This window comes from Clytia hemisphaerica, unplaced genomic scaffold (genome assembly GCF_902728285.1).
Source record: "Clytia hemisphaerica strain Z4C2 unplaced genomic scaffold, Clytia hemisphaerica genome assembly, whole genome shotgun sequence".
Lineage (NCBI taxonomy): Eukaryota > Metazoa > Cnidaria > Hydrozoa > Leptothecata > Clytiidae > Clytia > Clytia hemisphaerica.
In genome coordinates, this window is record NW_027103551.1 from 3,403,075 (window position 1) to 3,423,131 (window position 20,057).

At 35.6% G+C, this 20,057-nt stretch overlaps 1 protein-coding gene across 3 annotated transcripts; it reads right to left on the reverse strand.

Moving 5' to 3' along the window:
- Positions 1–471: 471 nt before the first annotated feature.
- On the reverse strand, positions 472–17,866 carry LOC136800313 (uncharacterized). Of its 3 annotated transcripts, none has more exons than XM_067056946.1 (22): positions 17,512–17,866; positions 16,856–16,951; positions 15,972–16,031; positions 15,393–15,482; positions 14,694–14,957; positions 13,939–14,052; positions 13,719–13,760; positions 12,859–13,059; positions 11,994–12,248; positions 11,482–11,565; positions 11,188–11,220; positions 10,557–10,583; positions 9,939–10,002; positions 9,590–9,732; positions 6,795–9,230; positions 6,033–6,419; positions 4,793–4,954; positions 4,224–4,313; positions 2,732–2,767; positions 2,147–2,371; positions 1,606–1,774; positions 472–591 (listed from the first exon to the last, which is right to left on the reverse strand). In XM_067056946.1, exons 1-22 carry the CDS (start codon positions 17,660–17,662, stop codon positions 558–560), a joined length of 5,163 nt encoding a protein of 1,720 aa, XP_066913047.1. In that variant the 5' UTR covers positions 17,663–17,866; the 3' UTR covers positions 472–557. The 3 variants fall into 3 exon arrangements, with proteins under 3 accessions (XP_066913047.1, XP_066913046.1, XP_066913048.1); XM_067056945.1 differs by having other exon boundaries at positions 9,572–9,732; positions 17,512–17,858; XM_067056947.1 differs by lacking the exon at positions 13,719–13,760 and having other exon boundaries at positions 9,572–9,732; positions 17,512–17,763.
- Positions 17,867–20,057: the final 2,191 nt, after the last annotated feature.

Here is a 20,057-nt window from a genome sequence, read left to right on the forward strand (position 1 = left end):
ATTTTTTCAACGAGCACAAATTTTTTGTCTCACCTGCATAGATTTTATTGTGACAGATTCCATTTTGTATATTTAATAATTTCAATATCTCTTTTTCCCAATCCAATTTGTTGTAAGTTAAATTTCCAAAGTGGTCAATTTTGAACGACGACAATTCTCAGACAAACTCTTGCTTTCAGAATGTAATAATTGAAACATTATTCCTTATGGATTCTTAGGAAAAATCTTCATATTATAATAAACGTAATTTCTGGGGAGTTAAAAAGTTAACCTCCCGGTGGGTACTAGGGCAAATAGGTTACGGGGATGCGCCACTGGTCAGGGTACCTTTTTTAACCTCCGTGAGTCCCAGGTAGGGTCACAAAAATACCTGGAAATCTCTTATTTCGCCCAGTGAGTTGTTAGTTAAGTTCAACTTGGAAGAAAGAAAGGTTTAAATCTAACTACTACTAAATAAACTATTGTAAAATGTTAGATTTAAAATTTATTTTTGATTTTATAAACGCAAAAACTATTTACAAAATATTACAATTATGATCAAATTTTTTCTTGTCTCGTTAGTCCATTCTATGTTCACCTTCAATTTTGTTTCTATAAAACAAAAGTAAAGAATCTGTCATAAAAACAAATGTATCTAAAGTCTGTCACAAAGTATTTGGGCACTTCTTTATTTCATTAACAAAGATATCATCGAGTGTCCGTGTACCTAGTGTCCAAACTATTTTTAAAGCAATTTTTGAAACTGAAAATTGATGATTGACATTTTTCAATTTTCAATTCAAAATTGAAAAGTCAATTCAGAGATCTTTTTAAAATCGAGAATCGAAGAAGAAAAAAATGAAGAACTTTCTATTGGTCAGATAATCATGATATGGTACGTTCTAGAATATTCCCAGCTGGCACACAACGTTGTTTTAACGTTCATCTAACGTTATATGGACGTTGCAAACGTTAGATAAACGTTAAAAGAACGTTGTGTGACAATTGGGTTTGTACACCGCTAAGGCGAAAATAAAAAAATGTAGTGTTTCCAGAATGCGGGTGAAGGAAAAAAGCTCTCATGCGGCCGGCCGGAAAAAAATTTTCTTTGCTAGTTTTGATAACTTAAGATCATTGAAATAGAACTTAAAGATAACTTTTATGTACAAACAGTGTGAAGTAAGCCCAGTATGAATACTACTGTATCAAGTCTGCAGCCCGGCTGGTTTCCGGAAACACTACATTTTTTTATGTTCGCCTAATTGCAAAATTATACTAAAGTTCTTCGTGTGGATAAAAGTTAAAACTCTTACACACCCCCTTCTCACAGACCAACTGGTACCCCTTCCCACTGGTAAATTCTCCAAAATATCGTTCCCGGTGGAAAATTCTCCAAAATATCGTTCCCGGTGGATATTATCCTTCAATTTTTAAATGAAATAATCCTCACTGCAAAATATTATGTTATTTTCCCAATCCTCACTGAATTTGCTGACTTGAAAACAAAAGAATTGAAATCCTGAGTCATAAAAATCAATCTCCATTGAGTTTCAGACCGTTATTTTTGTCCCCACTAACTGAAAAAATCCTGTGAGAAGGGGGTACTCTAACACTCGGCCACCGTACCTTTTTGTCATATCATTAATGGTGTAGACAAAGTTAGTGCCTTTCTTTCCCACACATATTGAATCAGTGACGTCACACTTCTTGAAACTATTGGCAACGCATTTATGGTCCTCGGCTTTTCCGTCTTCAAAATACGTGTTCTTTCCTTTAGGGCCAGAGAAACAGGAGGCTAAAATGAATATCATGATTTTTTATTTTTTCTGAACTTTGCGGTAAAAAGGCATATTTTGCTTCCGCAACGACCAGCGATGCTCTTTAAAGGGAGATAGAAGGAAAACTATCCTCCGGGCCTTAGGCTTTTGCATAATCACCACAACGGGTAAAAAAGTCTCACACAAGCCATGCTAGTACAACACTGAAAAAAGTGACGGTATTTCGGTGTCAAACATAAGTGTCAAAATAATTTGAATTTTATCCATTTTTGCTTTTGATGTTTGATGGTGATTTAAGAAAAAGGCGTCCAAATTTCGGTGTTCGTGCGACTCCAGTACGCTATAAAATCAGAGCAATTCAAACTCTGTAGGAATAGGGTTGAACTTACCAAAATTCTGTACTCCAAAAACTTTGTAGCCATGTTTTATTGTTTCCTTTGCACAACGACAAACAAAATCTTTATAATAATCATCCCATTCTCCCCAGTCTGCTTGTTTACCGCTGAATCCTGGGAACTGGAAACTAATGTCATTCAAAATCTCTTTTGGTAGCGGTCTAGGATTGTTTTGATCATCGTTATAGCAACCAAGTTTAGTGAATTTGACTATGCAATCTAAAAATGGAAAATGAATGGGATAAAGTTATATAAAGAAATTGCGGGATGCAGGGGTCCCATTACAGATAGCTGTAACTATTATAATCTATAGTCTAAACCGTAGGTACTATAAGGAGCAGATCCGTCAGTGGATGCCAGCAGCCTATATAATCTAAAGATGATGTGAAAAATCTTAAACCATATCTAAAATAAGCAACGCTCGAAATTTCTTTAAATTATAAAGTTGATATTAGGAAAATCAGTAGAAGTATTTTTCGTATTCACTTCTTGAAGTCAAAATTATTTGTCAAACAATTTATTGCTTTAATTACAGTGACGTTTAAGGTCAAAGATTTAGATTTTAGAAAGCTATCTTACCTTTTTTAGACTTGACTCGATTATACAAACGAGGATCTGTGAAACAAAAGGAACATATTTTGACATTTTAGAGCAGCTCGGAAGCTGTGGGAAGTATTCAAATTCGGGAATAACATAACATACAGACTCGAACCTAGTCCCTTAGTTTGCTTTCACGATTCTATGAAAATGATACGAAATAGCGAAATACTTGGTAATATGTGTAGGCCAAACTTGATAACACCGAAACTACTCAACGAAATCTTTCAGAAAATATATATTTTGAAAGGTAACACTTTTCCCTCGTTCTAGGATTTGATAAACCAAAACCGGTACGTCCGACAGTCGACTCAAGTTTTTGATAAGCCATCAGACTTATTCATGAACAGAAAAGTTGATATAGTTTACTCAATTCAAGTGTCGAAAGACTAATTTTCATGGGAATACATCACTCTTGGGTTGATGTTTCTCCATTTTGAGTGCAGGAAACCTCAAATATGGACAATAAAAAAATCAAGTTTATCGCCGACTGAAACATTAGAAAAAAAACAAGTTAAAAGAGGTGGTAAGACCAAGACTTTTCGATGCACCTTACGGGTAGCTTGAACTGTGCCAAAGCTCAAATATAGGCTTGGAGGTCTTTTTGCTATAGATCTTTAAAGTATCGATTGTACGTCCGACAAAAAAAATAATTAAAAAACATGCCCACCAGTAGAATAAAAAAGTGGTGCAAGTGGCTCTTGGTGCAAGATTGCCAAACATATACATATTTCCAAGGCTTTAAATTTAAATACACGTTTTTATAAGAACAACCAAATCTTTTGAAGCCCTCAGATGTTCTTAACTTTTTTAGTATTAAGCCTAAAAATGTTTCAAAGTTTCACCATTTTTGACGCGGCGCAGATCAGAAAAGATGAACGATATGCGAACCTTTTGACAGAATGCGAAGAAAACGGTTGGATGGCAAAACACTTCCCGATCGAAGTTGGATGTCGCAGGTTTATTGGAAATAGAATTAGAGACCTCCTCCACTTCATCGGAATCAAACAAGCAGAGATGAGAAAGGTGATGAGAAAGATTGAAGAGGCTGTCGAGAAGGCAAGCCATTGGGTATGGCTTGGGTATGGCTACAAGAGGAATGACGACACCTAGTTGAATGGAACTTGATAAGAAACAAACTGACCAGCAGATCCAGGTGGAATGGACCTCATATCAGTGAGGGGGGGCCAGTGTGCGGAAACAAGCGTAGAGAGTTAGGCCCCGAAACGTCGTACACTTCTCTCCTGATGATCCATGAAGCCTGAATCCAATATGTGGAGCAGATTTGTTGGTTACAGCTACTAAGGTATGCTGTTCTTTTTCTGACTATTTTTGCCAATTTTTCTTAGAAATCGGGTGTTTTAGAGTCTAAAGCCAAAAAATGTTCTTGAATTGTTCTTAATATTTTAGCCTTCGAAGCCTTATGTTCTTATATAGTTTACTCTTATCAAGAAAATGTTTATTGAAAGATTACCTTTAGGACTATTACTCCGTTTGACCACAGATGCAAGCGTACATGCTTTTTCGACCAGTGGACTCACGGCCGAAGTTAACTGTTGATAACCTAAAGAAATATATGCAAAAAATAAGCTGAAAATTTGAAAATAAAGACCTTGATTATTCATGAAATATATTCATAGAAACCGGGTTCCAGATACAATATCACTCTTTTATTCAAACCTCAGCCTTGAAAGTTAAAATAGCCTCTATCCATGCACCATTGTAATGTCCTGAACCCAACATGTACAATTGGTTGTGAGTGACATGAAATCAGGCAATACGTCACTTGTAACCAATAAACTTTTGGGCCCATTATGTAATGTTAAAATACATTGCAAAGATGCATATGATGAAACACATTGCTTTATATGAACCCTGTAGGCCCCCAGCGGTGACTCTGATCACGCAATTCTTTGTCTTCAATCACGATCACGTAAAACAAAAAAAAAACTATGCATACATTTGAAAAAATTCCAAATCACGTAATCACGCTAGCAAATAGTCCCTATCTTGATATCACGCAAACCGTTTGCCAAAACTTACCTTCCAAAGAAATCACGTGACTTTCTGAGCCAGCCAATGATTGAAGTTCTTCGGGGTCAGCATGTTTTGTGAAGCCGACAGTGAAAATGTTGACACCGATACTTCTCAAACGATCAGCAGGCTCTTGTTGAAGTGCTCGCCAATCTACTGTATGGTCGTGACCTAAACATTTATGATAATCTTGTGTCAATCATTGATCCTTTGACACGTTTTTAAGTAAGTAAGTCTGCGACGGAAGTCGGAGGCGATCCAAAGGCTCCTCTTTCGATAGCTATCTAACCGGGGTAGGAGAGGGTACCACTCTTTCTCCCTGGATTTCTCCACTTACCCTTGATCCTTCTCTTAATTGCTGAGCATCAAGCAGAGAGGCATCAAGTACCATTTTGAGAATCTTTGGTATGACCCGGCTGGGGGTTGAACCCACAACCTTGGGAACCGTAGGCGGATGCTCTACCACTGCACTACGGTCGCATCTTTAGCATGAAACTATTTCCTATTTTTGATTAGATATTTGTTTTTGGTCCAACGTCTTTTCTCCTTCAGTTGCAAAGTATCAAAATGTGCGGACTGCCAATTTCCTTTGACGCCACATCCCACAGAAAAGCTAAGGTCTATCTTAAGACCCAACATGTAGGAGATTCTGAATTTTTGAATATCTCTGTAGATAGCTTCTATAGTCCTTATAACAAGATCTTAACTATCCTCCAAAGTAAAGAAAGAATATAATTCCATCATAAGCGTCATTTATAAAAGATATACTGTGTATTAAAGCTTGTTGGGCGCCAGTGTACTGGAGCCTGGTCTAGATGCTGGCCTAACAAACGAACTCAAACTCAGTATATGAGTGAGTCCAGGCTACAAAAGGGACAGGCTTAGGAGCCCAGAGAAGTAGAATCTTATGATCTTATTTGCAAACATTAATGAAAAACTATGTAGTTCCGAGAATCTGGATTATTGAGTACAAAGGTTATACATTTCTGAATACATTAGAAAAGATACGTACATACTTAGGTCCTGGATCTGGTCCGTGCGCTTTGTTGTTCAAACTACACTAAAGATCCAGAGGACTGTGAAGCAATTGCTAAGTTGCTGCCCAGTGGAGCATGGAAGGCGCTATTGGGTGTTTAGTGGGCGCTAGGTTGTAGTAAGGCTGTACTAAAGTGTACCGAAGGAGCTTTAGTACAGCTACATACAGGCCAAAAATCTCAAACCATCTAATAAACAAATGAAAATATCTTACCGATGATACCACCGTGTTCAAGTACAATCAATGCTTTTGGAACCTGTCTTCTACCATTATAAAAAAGCTCAATAGCTTTATTCAAAGCCAAATCGGTTCTCCGTTGAAACCCGTTCGGATTAGGTTGAATCTGTGAAAGTCTCTCTTTATAAGTAGTCTCTGTTTTAAATAAACCCGATCGGCCTAATATACCACCGAACGGGATTTCAATTCGGGCTTCATTACTGTATGTTATTATTCCGATTCGGGATTTCCCGACCACTTCGAATTGCTTGATGAGAGATTGTAAGAAGGGAAGAATGTGGGACCAGTTTTCGTATGCAGCTCGTGATGTATCAATGGCGATCCCGAGATCAATTGCAATAAAACAATGGCCATCTATGATCGCTGAAAAATATAACGTGAAAATATGTCGTTTCGTTCTTTGATAGCTAGGGTTAGGGTTTGAAATATGTCGTTCTTTGATAGTTAGGGTCAAGGTTTGTCGTTCTTTTTGTCGCTTTTTAATAGTTATTTGTCATTCTTTTTAGATTGTTTGGATAGTATTTATACCTTAACTACTAATATGGTAGATTTATGGATTTTTACATATCTACAAATATGGCAGATTTACAATATCTACACATATAGTAGATTTACGGATTCTAATATCTACACATATGGTAGATTTACGATTTTTACATATTTGTAGATATATGGTAGAAATAAGTGCGAGATTGGCCTGGGTTGATAGAAGGGATAAATTCAAAAATGACTTCATACCTTCACCACTCTCGGCAGCTCTCGCTTTTAATTCCATCAATTGAATCAAATCCATTCCACCGGTTAATGAACCCGGTAACCGACACGGACTATCGGGGTCAAGTAACGGGCTAACTGGGTGAACCGGATTTGGTCGCCCAACTGCTCCAATAGTAGTTTGTTGTTGTTTACATTTATCTATTAAATTATTCGAAATTATCGGGGAATCTTCTTCTCCCCGATTTGGTATTGCAGGCATTGTTGGAAGTCTAGGCTCTTCTGGCAATTTATTTTGAGACATTTCTGCTAAAGGGCTACCTGTTGGTTTACAAGGCGCCCCCGTAGGAGTTAACGTTTCTAGACTACCTGCATTGGGTTGGCAGGGAGTTGGTTGTGTTTTAATTTGTGATATAATGTCTTGTAGGTTTGCATTCAGAGGTTGGTTACAAGGCTGTGGATGGCACGGAACAGAGTTTTCTTGATTAGCCGATAGACCCTGCGCATTTGGGTGTCCATTCGTTAGTTGTAATAACATTTGCTGTTTTTGTTCAGGGGATAGGCTAGAAGGATTTGTTAAAAGTTCTGTAAGAAGTTTCTTTTTAATATTCATTGTAAGAGTTGGGTCGGATGATATTTTTTGAAGAAAACCATTAGAATTTACAGCATTACTCCCAGTATTATGCAATGAGTAGTCCATTAGATTTTGACCGAGCTGTGAGTCTGTTGTTGGGCTTGCTTCAAGACCGAGTTTTAGTCGAATTTCCTCAGTCAATGATTGATCTGAGCCCACACCAAGATTTTGTAAATGACTTCCAGTTAAAGATTGTCCAGATGTAAGACCAAGCTTAAGCTTAAATTCTTCTGTTACTTTATCATCTCCCATTCCGAGATTTTGTAGATGACCTTCTGTTAAAGGTTGTGTAGAGCTCAAACCTAGTTTTTGTCTGACTTCATCGGCCAGTGCTTGCTTTGATGCGTGAGTCTGGCCTGCTAAGGTTGATTGACCACCTCCAGCATTCAAATGTTCTCCTGTACTAAGCTGACCAGCCAAAAGGCCTGTATGACTGATGCCGAGTTTTTGTAATTGTTCGGCAGTTAGAGTTTGACCGACTCCTAACCCGAGTTTTTGCCGCATTTCATCGGTAATGGTCGTTTCAGCTCCAGGTTTTTGAGCGCCACCGAGAATAGATTGCCCAGCCACGCTCCCCTCATGAGATGAAATTCGGCCGGTCGCATAACCAGTAGCAAATCCGAACTTTTGCCGAATCTTTTCGACCAATAGAAGGCCACCTTCAACACTTTCGAGTTTTAATAAATGATGCTCGTTTATTGGTTGATCGGCTTCAAGACCGAGTTTTTCCCGGATTTCTACGAGTAATTCTCGTCCACCATCGAATGTTTCGAAAACTTTTAAATGTTCTTCGGTTAAGGGTTGCCCAGCTGCTACACCGAGATGTTGCCGAATTTCTTTAATTAATGTTTGGCCGACTCCTATGCCAAGTTTTTGTTGCATTTCGTCGGCTATCGTCCCAGTTCCAAGTTTTGGAACAGCACCTCCGAAAATTGACTCCCCCGTCAAAGACCCGACTCTTTCTGTTGAAATGCGGCCAGTTGCATAGCCAGTTGCAAATCCGAACTTTTGCCGAATCTTTTCGACCAATATATGACCACCTTCAACACTTTCGAGTTTTAATAAATGCTGTTCGTTTATTGGTTGGTTGACTTCAAGACCGAGTTTTTCCCGAATTTTTACGAGTAATTCTCGTCCACCATCGAGTGTTTCGAAAACTTTTAAATGTTCTTCGGTTAAGGGCTGCCCTACCGCTACACCGAGGTGTTGCCGAATTTCGTCGGTCAACGACTGTCCACTCCCGACGACAGAGCTTGTTTGTAAGTTAAGTTTTTGTTGCATTTCATCCGTTAATGCTTGCCCTCCACTAAGTTTTTGTAAAAGTTCAAAGTTCATATTTTGGCTGGATCCTGCACCTCCAAGACGAACGATTTCTTTAATTTTCTCCGGGGTCAAGTTGTGATTTCCTTCTTGTAGTAATTGAGTTAATCGATTTTGAATTTGTTGGTTAACAGCAGTTTCTTGACCTTCCATTGGAACAACTTGAGAAAATATTTGTTTCAATACACCATCCGGGTTTGCGAGATGTAATTTATGATCTGCTTGATGTCCAAACTGAGCTGCTAGTGTTGTTGCAGTCGGTTGCAGCAAACCTGGATTCCCAATCGGATCAACGTCCTCTAAAATCGGGTTACTAGGTGGCGAAGGTGTTGTATTATCGTTCAAAGATGTCGGGTTTAATCTGGAAATGAGTTCCTGTTTTAATTTCTCAGTCATTTCTTTTTCGGTGTCTTCAGGCTCCTCTAGGTCACGGTTGACTGTTAATGATTCATTAGGTTCTGGATCGTCCAGACGTAGACGTGATTTCAAAAGTTGAAGCATCGAATCTAAAACAGTGAATAAAAGATTATCTAAAAAATCGATTCAAGTAAAAAAAAGTGTTCTGAATTGCCTAGACTATCGGGCGGTAACGGTATCACGCAAGAAAAGAAGGCGTAGGAGTTAGGTTAACGTAGTATAAGACTTTTCCATTTTCCGTTCCTCATATTTAACCTCGCGGGAGTGCATTTAAAAACCACAGACTACTTTGGGTGCTTCCGTTTTTCCGTATAAAACAATTCGTGAATTCATATCTCTTAACAATTATTATATTTTTAAACATCGACCACCTTGACCAACACAATTCAATGTTAATATCAAATGTTATCAAAGTTTTAATCATACTTACTACAATCTGAAAACTTGCCTTGATTATTAGGTTGGCTGGGGCGTAAAGTAGGGCGGATAGTAGTTAAGTGATGTTTAGTTGGTACTGTGGTAGGGCGTGGTGCAAAGGTGGTGCGTAATGGTGGCTGTGATGGTGCTGTTCGCAGGTGGCTTCGAGTTGGACTAAAAGATATTGAGGGTCATTGAGAGTTCGACTTTAGCAAGAATTTGCAGAACAGTTAGGTAGTCGGTTAAGATTTCGATAATGGAAAACTCTTTTGATCTATTGGTAAAGAAAATCAAACATTGGACGTAAACGCACATCAATAAACATATTTATAAGGAAATTAAGAGCAAAGCAGCAGGAAACACTGTGAAAAATATCATACAATCGAGTAGTGAGACTTGGATGATGAGTAGGGTCAACTGTTGTATGGAGGTGAACTTCTTCGTCTGAAAAGAAACAAGAAAGTATAAAATAAAATTCTAACCTGTTTTAACATGATTTTTTATTCTAAACTAACCATCCACCGTTACAAGAAAACCTTTTGCTGTAAGAATGTTTTAGGATGATTCAAACCAAATATCGATATATACACGCTTTTTTTTATAAGAATTGTGTTTTTTCATTTCATGATGGATATTCTTAACTTTTCAGGCAAAATCATCCTAAAATATTCTTACAGCATTCTTAGGTTAGGACCCTTATTCCAACTAGATTCGACATTTAATTCATACGTCTGAAGCATAAAATGGCTTTTTGGGAAAGTATCAAGCCTTACTTGGGGGTGATTGGCAATTTATAAAAAATGACATTTTTAGGTCCAGTTACCAAATTCCATAGTGATGATATTCTTAGCATATTCTTAATTTTTTGGCCAATTTCATCATGAAAGTATATTCTTATAAAATGAAAATATTTTTCAAAAGGGTCGTATTTCCAGAAAGATATGTTGTGTTATGAAGAAGAAGAAGGAGGAAGCAAAAAACTGTACGAATTTGTTTACCGTCTTCTGTTGGATTATCGTGCATATCTAAAATAAGAAAACAAATTTTATGAAAGTGAGGTCAAAAGTCAAGGACGTATATTATGAAGGTTTTATTTTTACATAAGTTTTCTCGTTTCATATCAGACACATATTTCATATCGGGGCAGTGTCTTGCTATTGTTATAATATGCTGGTATAAGCAAAAAATATTTTTCTTTTCCTCTTTCTGACCAATCTTGCTCCACATCCATGTCAATTCAATGTGAAAAAGCTTGTAAGTTAAAATTGATGAGTAAGCAAACGACATCACTCTTATTTAAAAACAAAACCTTTAACAGAGAGCACTCTTTGTGTGTAGTAAGTTTTGATGACAAGCAGTTTCACCGGTATACGATTTAATAATGTAGCAACATTGCTTGATAAAATCCGTACATCCTCCATATCTATATACAGTTGAGTAAAACTCCATAACTCAAACCCACACGGGGAACACAATTTGTTCGAGGAAATTTCGAGTTATGATGTAAAGTTTTTAAGCATTGAATGAGGGACGAGAAAAATTGTTCAAGTTAAGGAGACATTAGTTGAATAAACTCAACTAAAATAATATTTTAGAGAAGAAATATTGTGCTAGCATAATGTGACTTACGACAACATCCATGAGGTTGGTTGTGTCCTGTCCCTAAAATAATAAAAATGAAACGTAAAGAAACAAATTTGGGAAGATTTTCCTTTTTCTACCTAAAACTACTGCCGTAGGTTGACGCTCTGTAATTAGATTTTCAAGGGACATTGGATTTTCATCGAATAATGGAGCGTATCGAATAGTAAAGCGTCGTTTATGAGAGTTTCTTGTTGACGATGATATTCAATATGGACCGTATCGAATAGGGAGAATGTCGAATTGGGAGTGTCAGCTGTAGCAATTTTATTTTCGACTTACTGCAAGGTTGACAAGGCTGATGGTGATTCTGTTGATGACACTGTGTACAATGTTGATTGCTCTGGCATGTTTGACATGTACCACCTAAAATGAAATACAGTTGACGCTCTCTAATTCGATCTTCAAGGGGAATTGAATTTTCATTGAATAATGGAGCGTTGTTTATGGGAGTTTCTTATTGCCGGCCGGGGACTTTATTAATTTCATCGAATAAGGGAGCCTATCGAATAGTATAACGTCGAATTGGAGAGCATCAACTGTAGTTTTGAACGTTTTGTTTTTGTTTTTGTTTTAATTTCATTTCATTTCAATAGTCTCAAGATCTGATCAGTCAATGATGGGTGAATTTAGAAAATATGTTCTATCTATCTTTGGATAGAAAAATATAGAGGGTCCAAACTTTTCAAAAAAATCGACACATTTCAATGAAAAAAAGTTATATAGATCTTTGAGATGAAAAGAGATACCATTGTATCATTTAGAGTGAGCAATTGGGACGTTATAGTCTCTACCTGGTGTTTGACAATAGCAAGGTGGTTGTGCAGCCACTACCGCTGCCGCCGGTGTTTGTGTTTGAGTGGGTGGTTCGCAACAACAACATAATTGAGATTCGATTTTGAAGCCACCCGATGGTCTTGTTGTGGGCGTCAGGGTAGACACGGCGGATGGTGGAGGCGGTGGCGGTGGGGTTGGTAATTGAAATTGTTGTTGGGTTGAGGGTGTCGGTGGAATGGGTGTCTGTTGTGGAGCTGACGGTTGGTCGATTTCTTGAAAAAAAGAAAAAGACGAAAAATATACAGACTGTGAGGACAGATAACAATTTTATTCAAAGTGTATTCAATAAGAGTGAAAAGTAACCATGGCAACCATCCAGGATTTTTCACTGAACATTTTCCTTTTAATTACCATCAGACAAAATTTAACATTCTATATCACATAAAGATGTTATTTTCGAATTTTCGAATCCTCAGAAAGAAAGTATTTGATAATTTTCGCTAATCAGATAACTTTACACGCTTTTTTTTATAAGAATGGTGTAAATCCATTTCATCATGGATGTTCTTAACTTTTTGGGGAAATCATCCTAAAATGTTCTTACAGCACTCTTAGGTCAGAATCCTAATTCATAGATGTAACATTAAGTACATACGTATTAAGCATAAAATGGCATTTTTATGGAGGAGTGAGCCTTACTTGGGGGTAATTGACATTTATAATTGAAAATGTTCTAAAAATGGCATTCTTAGCTTGAGTAGCAAAATTCCATGATGGTGATATTCTTAGCATTATTCTTAAATTTTTGGCCATCTTCATCATGAGCATCCTTACAAGGTGTATTCTTATAAAAAAAGCGTGTATTTTAAAAATCTGCCTCACCTATTGTACAACCGACACATAAACCATTACAATCACTACACGGTAAATATGGATCACACATCAAACATGTTTGTTGACATCGTTTCCTTGACAACGATTGAATGTTGCTTCGGTGCCGGTTATGTGGTAAACATAAACCAACATCACGCAAATGTTGACAACGTTGTTTTGATCTGATATTCCTGCAATAAGTTGGTGAACCTAGATAGAGAAAAAAGTAAGATTTTATAGATTTATGGTCTACAGATATTAGCCCATTTGGGCATCTGTTAAATGCCTTTTTTATAGGCTAAATAGAAAAGTAAAAAGTAAAAAGCATACAGCAAAAAATAATGAAAGGGACAAACTAATTTTATCCCCTTACAGAAATTGTATTACAATCTTTTTTTATAAGAACCGATAAATTTTTGATGAGGCTCGACTGTTCTTATTTTAGCCTTAAATTGTTCTTGTTCTGTTCTTATTTATAGGGTATAATTGAGGTATTTTAGGATTTATACCCAAATCTTACCAAATTGCTTGAAATTGAGAAATTCCAGACTTGTTGTTTAATTGTTCTTATTTTTCGTGATTTTGAGCCTCATTGTTCTTGTAAAATTGTTCTTATAAAAGAGAGAGTATCAGAGTGTATCATAAAATAAATGTGATGTAGTTTAAGGGCATTGCCCTCCTTGGAGGGTTTTTGCCCATCGTATTATCATATAACACCCATATCACTGTATTACACTATTTATAAATAACCCCAGCCTAATAGATAATAACGATAAAGATAAAATGATCCTAAAAACAGCTTTTTGTGAGGAACACTCGCAAACCGAGTTCACTTTTGATAAAAATGAAAAATTCAAGAAAGTACGAACCTATCAATGGACCTAAAGTTCCTTCTTTGAATCGAGATGGTCCTAAAGGTCGAGCAAAAAAAAAAAAATTCAAAAAATGATCATTACCCTTCTATGCCCTTAAAAGCCGGTCTCCATTTGCGTCCGAGCGAGTTTTCAATCAAAGTTCGAAAATGAAGCAATTTCCCTATTGTGCAATTTGATGGCTTTAAAATCAATGAAAAAATAAATGAAATAATACCTGGGTTAGTTGGTAGAAGCATTGAACTTGTAGGTTTGACTGCAAAAGAAAGTTGTTGCTGCTTTTGTGGTGCGTGATGCTTTGTCTGAGCTTGTTGCTTCAATTTGTTCATCCCTAAATTTGAAATCAAAATTCCATGACTCCTCAATTCTTTCAATTACAGCGGAGTCTCTTTAACTCGAACCTCTATAACTCGAACAAGTTTTATGGTTCCTTCAGTTAACAATGTACAGTTTGCAAAATTAAAGTCTGAAGACAAATCACATTTTTACTCGAAATTTTTATGTGCTTGTTACATGCCATTTATTTCTGATTGGTTCGAATTTATTGACACTAATAAAGTTATATAAGCTGTTGTAAAGTTGTAAAGCAAGTAACATGGGAATAAAATCACGTGAACTTTTTCGAGTAATCACATGTTTTGACTGCATTGATATAACTTTGCAACCCGTGCATTCCTTATAAGCCTTACTCCATATTTCGAGATTTCCTGAACTCGAACAAACTTGTGTTCCACTTGCTTGTTCGCGCTATAGAAACTCCACTGTACTCCAAAAATCAAATTGCCGAATTCACAACGTCCATATAACGTTAAATGAACGTTGAAATAACGTTGTTTGCCAGCTGGGAAGACAGTTTTTTAGTAGGGCAAAATAATATTTGATATAGCTAGAAAAATTTTAGTGGGACACACTGTAGAATCAGTTAACAAATAAGAATCAACTAGGAACAATTGATATTGTGTAAAAACATACCTCCTGTAACTATAAATTGTTGATCAGAAGATTGTTCTTTCTTTAAATTCGATGAAGATTTTTGTTGTGCCAATAAAGTTTTGATCAATTTAAGAGCTTTAGCGTCTGACAAAGATTTACTGAGAAATGTATCAATAGTTTGATTTGAAGCCCATTTTACACTAGGTTTTTGGTGTTGTTGCTTCAAGTTTACTTTAGGTTGTGGTTCAATGGGTAGGGTCTTTTGGCTCACCAGCTTTTTTGTGTTCTCTTTATCTTCTTGTTCTGAAAGAGGAAAGATACAAATACAGTCCAACTAAATTGTGCTAAATTAAGTGCTCTAAATTACTTGTGGAACGTTAGAGTTTTAGCTGTGAGGATTCAAAAGCTCCAAATAGTTCCAATAAGGTTAAGAGGAAGCCACTGAACCCCTACAGAATCGGAATATATGAAGTAAAGTGGAGGTACTGAAATTGCAATTTTTGCCCGAGCTTTAAATTCTGAAAACGTTAAACAACCCAGAATTATCAATATATTTTCATACTTCATTTTAAGCTTTGATTCCTGCTTGGGAAAAATTCAAAACCAATACTCTAACATATCAGAGAAAGGAACAAAAAAATCAAACTGTTGTAATTCTGAGTTTTCTTAACTCTTCCTTGTCTCTTCTAACATGCACTTTTATTAAATTTGAACAAGAAAAAAAAAAGTTTATGCTACCTTTTTTGTTGATATCAGCCATTAACATGGAGATTATTGGTCCTGAAATTCGATGTGTTTTGTTACCAATGACAACGATCGCACTCATTCCTATTGGTATGAAAAGATAATATAGTCGGTATAGAAGTACATAGATTTCATACAGTTGACTATCTATAATTCGATATTCAATGGGCAAAGACCATTCTTTGAATCATGGATGTTCGAATTAGAGAGACAGTTACCTGTACTTTTTTTTCTATTTATTAGAGGAAATCCTTATTTCACTGACCCTCAGACTTTGATTTAATTCTTTACAAAAGCGTCAACATTTACCAAGTGCCACACCCCGATGAACCATTATCTTTGTCATTGTGTATTTTTAATTGGTTCACATTCATATGATATTTAGTTTATATATTTAACCCAAGCGGTATTATAGAAATCTAAGGTTAGAACATATCTCAAAACGATATCGAGTTTTTCGTCTTATAACAACACTGTAAATTAAGAACATTTTAAGGCTTAAAACTCAAAAAGATAAGAGCATCCAAAGGTTTGAAAATTTTTTGGATGTTCTTATTAAAAAAAAACGCGTACCTTGACTTTGCTCATTATTTGTTCCCAAGATGGATGACTTGGAAGAAGATTCTTCTGTACCTAAGAGACAAATCAAACTCAAATCAGAACATCTCTTTTCAACTGAAATTTCTACAATCAGTGACAAAATATTTGGCACAAAAGGGAAATTCACCGGGGTGTTTTGAAACCACAATCGATTTGTAAGTGCTCTAAAGTAGGTTGGAAGGGTAGAGTTTTAACTCTGAGTTTTAACGCTAGACTTAAGACTTAACACCTTAGGATGTGAGGATCCAAAAGTTAAAAAATGGTCCAGTAAGGCTTGAAATATAGCCTAGAAACCAATAAATCCCCCCCAGATCGAAATAATCGATGAAATCAGGTTGAAGGCTTGAAATTGACATTCTCGCTCGAACTTCAATTTTCGAAAAATGGTAAATTAGCCAAAAGTGCCAATATATTATGGCACTGATTGTAGATCAGACTGATCAGTCAAGCCTGCGTAAAAAGACAGCCTAAATTCACTTAATTTAACCCGTTTTCTTCTCTCAGACCAGTATATAAAACTCTATTATCATAACATTGGGAACTCTTACTTTGCTTAAAAAAGCATAACATCAAAATTTATCGTTACAGTTGAGTCTCTTTAACTCGAACCTCTATAACTCGAATGTCTCCTTAACTCAAATAAGCTGAGACCATAGCTTCAGTTAACAATGCTTTATAAAACTTTACTCTATTACTCGAATAAATGTGTGTTCTCCATGCGGGTTTGAGTTATGGAGACTCTACTGTATTTTCCAATAAAAAGTAAAGAAGTTTTTGCACCGAGTGTCGAATTATGTGAAGATTTGTTTCCTAGTAGCTCTTCTAAATTAAAACCGAACAAAGTTAACTTATAGTACCTTTGACCACTTGATCATTGGATTCCAAATCTGGCATGCGCACGTGATCTGCTTTTCTTATTTCTCTTGCTGTGCTGTTAAAAATACTTGGCTTATCTAAAAAATAATGCAAGAGAAATCAAGCTCTTATTACCTATGAACCATCGTTTTGCATACGATTTCTTTTCATGGACTATAAGATTCCACTTTCATTTTCAGAAAATTTCCGCTATTTTTCCAGGATAGCCAGTATGAAATAGGAAAAGAATTTTTCTTAAAGGTACGGAATGCAAAACGACGGTATCATCGGGCAACGTTGCAAGGCCACGTGTCCTATAGTTTTTCGTATTATTTATGGACAAAATATGTAGTTTATGCGAACATTCTTTAAGGAAATAAAACACTTGACAAAGAACTAAGATGGATAATACACTGCACGCTTTTTTTAAAAGAAACAGTAAATTTTGGTTCAGGCTGAATTTTCATTCTTATATATTCTTACGTTATTCTTAAAACGCTCAGTTTCTTTGCATAAAAACTTAAAATGCGTTCAAAATCTGCTAAAATCAGTACTACCTTAGTAATTTCTGAGATCTGAGGCTCAGATTGTTCTTAATTTGTTCTAAGGTTTTGACCAGTTTTCAACCTCGTGTTCTTATAAAATTGCGTGAACTCACTGTGTTTTGGTATGATTGCACGCCTAGTGACGCCATCTTTTTTGTTTCCATTGTGATAAGGTGAGTCTCGTTTGGATGACAAATGTAAACCACGACTCCACGTAAACAATAGAAACAACAATAAACAATAATAAAGTAGCAGGAATTTCATGTTATCATTTTTTTATATAATAGAACTATATTGTGTAGCAATTCCTTTTTATATTATGCAACAACTCCATTTGGGAATTATTGTCGAATCACTTCTGTAATATTGAAATTGTCAACAACATCTTTGTCCAACCTATAAACATTATCATTATAAAATCAAAATATCTTATGTTACTTGCATGAGTATTTTGATTTTTTTCCATCCAGATATTTTTTTGTAGAAGGTTGCAAATTTCAACTGTGTGCATTCAAGCAGAACTGTTTGTGTTTCATTTGTTCGAGTGTTCGAAAATTATATTTCACTATTCTTTACTCATTGGCCGCGCTGAACTAGCCGGGCCAGGACAAATTAATAGTGTCGTTAAATTTCGCTAACTTAACCTTAATCTGGCTTAATTTTGTGAAAATTTTCAAAAAGCAGAAGATTTCTAGAACGTCACTCAAAGTCAATTCTCTTAAAGATTTTGTCTTTCACTGTACTATGTCATTATATTATAGTTCAGATTCCTAGTTTTGTCTAGCTTATATCTTCAAGAGGACATATCACTGTCCAAAAGTATTGTCAAAATGCAAATATATAAATTACAATAAACTATGATAATAATATATAAAATATCTAAAACCCTAAAAACGGCAATATTTACAATTCAATTCAAAGTTATTTTTAAAACAATGTCCTCGAATATTTGTTGAAAAGTTAAATCTACAATAAAGAATTTTAGAATAAACCTAGAAAGTTTCTCGACACTCTAAAGCGGGAAACAGGCCTGGAAACGCTAGAGCTCGGAACAGTAATGGCTGATCGTTTGTTTCAGGACCTAGATCGAAGGGTGATGATGAGAATAAGGAATATAAAAGATTCCCCTCCCCAGAAACATCAAGAAATATGAAAAGGTAAGCGCGTCATCCCTTGAATTTCTTTTTCTTCTTGAGAATTATCCCCATGTTAAAATTTTAGCCCCTTTCCCAAGTATTAGGCGCTATCAAATGTCATTGGATTAGATGAAATTATTTAGCAGTAGTAGGTAGAAAAGGAGAGTTTAAACACAATGGGTATTGTTAACATGAATAGAAATGAATGGGTATTGTTAACATGAATAGGAGAGTTTGAACACAATGGGTATTGTTAACATGAGCAGAAATGAATAGGTATTGTGTTAGAGCAGAAATGAATAGGTATTGTGTCAGAGCAGAAATGAATAGGTATTGTGTTAGAGCAGAAATGAATAGGTATTGTGTTAGAGCAGAAATGAATAGGCATTGTGTTAGAGCAGAAATGAATAGGCATTGTGTTTACTTTATCTCAATAATATTAAAACAAAAGGGGTATGGATCGAACTAAAAATGAATGGCTATTGTGCTCATGATGTCTATAAATTTCAAAAATTAAGTTTATCTAAACATATCAAGCTCTAGCATAAAATTGAATCATGTCAGCTGTTGCAGAAGTAAAGATTGATCAAGAAAAATTATCAGAAGAAGAAATTACACGAAATATCATCAATAAATGGCAACAATATAATAAAGATTCGCAGAGAAAAATAAACACGACATTTGCAAGACACAAAATAGGAAAAAGAAAGACAATTTACTCGTTACGCCAATATCATACCAACCAACAAAACTTTGGTCAATTGGTGATTTTATCAAGAAACAACATCAAATGTCTAAAAGAAGATTTTGAAAAGATTTTGGAAGAAGCAAATCACAAACAAGAAAAGAAGAAGAAGAAAGAATCAGCAACATCATCAACATCATCGACTGCTGGTATGCAAGCCCCACCAGAAACTACAATCAAGAAAGATGAAATCAGATCAGGAAAAGAACAATTGAAATACAAAGATGACATGATTCTGATGTTTTTGGAACAAATGAATAATAAAGTTTTTGACGTGAAAAAAGAAATGTGTGAGGGATGTTTGGAAGATTACCCAAGCCAACGAGATCACTATTGTCTGATGACAGAAGCAAAAGAATTTTTAGAGGATGCATTCTCAAACCTCATCAAAGTGGTTGACGAAGAAGAAGCAAATCGTAGGTGTCGTTTGAAAAACCATCTAGACGATAAAATATATATGAGCAAAAAAGAACTTTTAAATGATGAACACTGGGTAAATGAATTGAAAAAGAAGATTTTACAATCAAAAATTTTAAAATAGAATTTATCACGATGTATCTCTTTGTATTAAGAAAGAAAAATTATTCATTTGAAATGCTTAATGATTGTTTGTTATATTTTTTGTTCGGTTGTATTATTATACGCATGAGTGAATAAGATGAAAAAGAAAAATTGCAGCGATAGTTTTTAAATCAAATCAAAACAAAAAGAATAATTACATTCATCGAATTTTTTAAATACGTTTCGAAGTTTTATTAAGAAGGCAAGCTAACTAAAA

Bases quoted from the DNA above. Each gene is read 5' to 3' on its own strand.
- LOC136800313 (XM_067056945.1), bottom strand. From the start codon at position 17,662: ATGAAATTCCTGCTACTTTATTATTGTTTATTGTTGTTTCTATTGTTT. The intron at 15,483-15,971 runs GTACGCGTTTTT...TCATACCAATAG, and splicing joins AAATAATGAGCAAAGTCAAG to GAATGAGTGCGATCGTTGTC. The intron at 1,775-2,146 runs GTAAGTTCAACC...TATTCATTTTAG, and splicing joins TTTTGGAGTACAGAATTTTG to CCTCCTGTTTCTCTGGCCCT.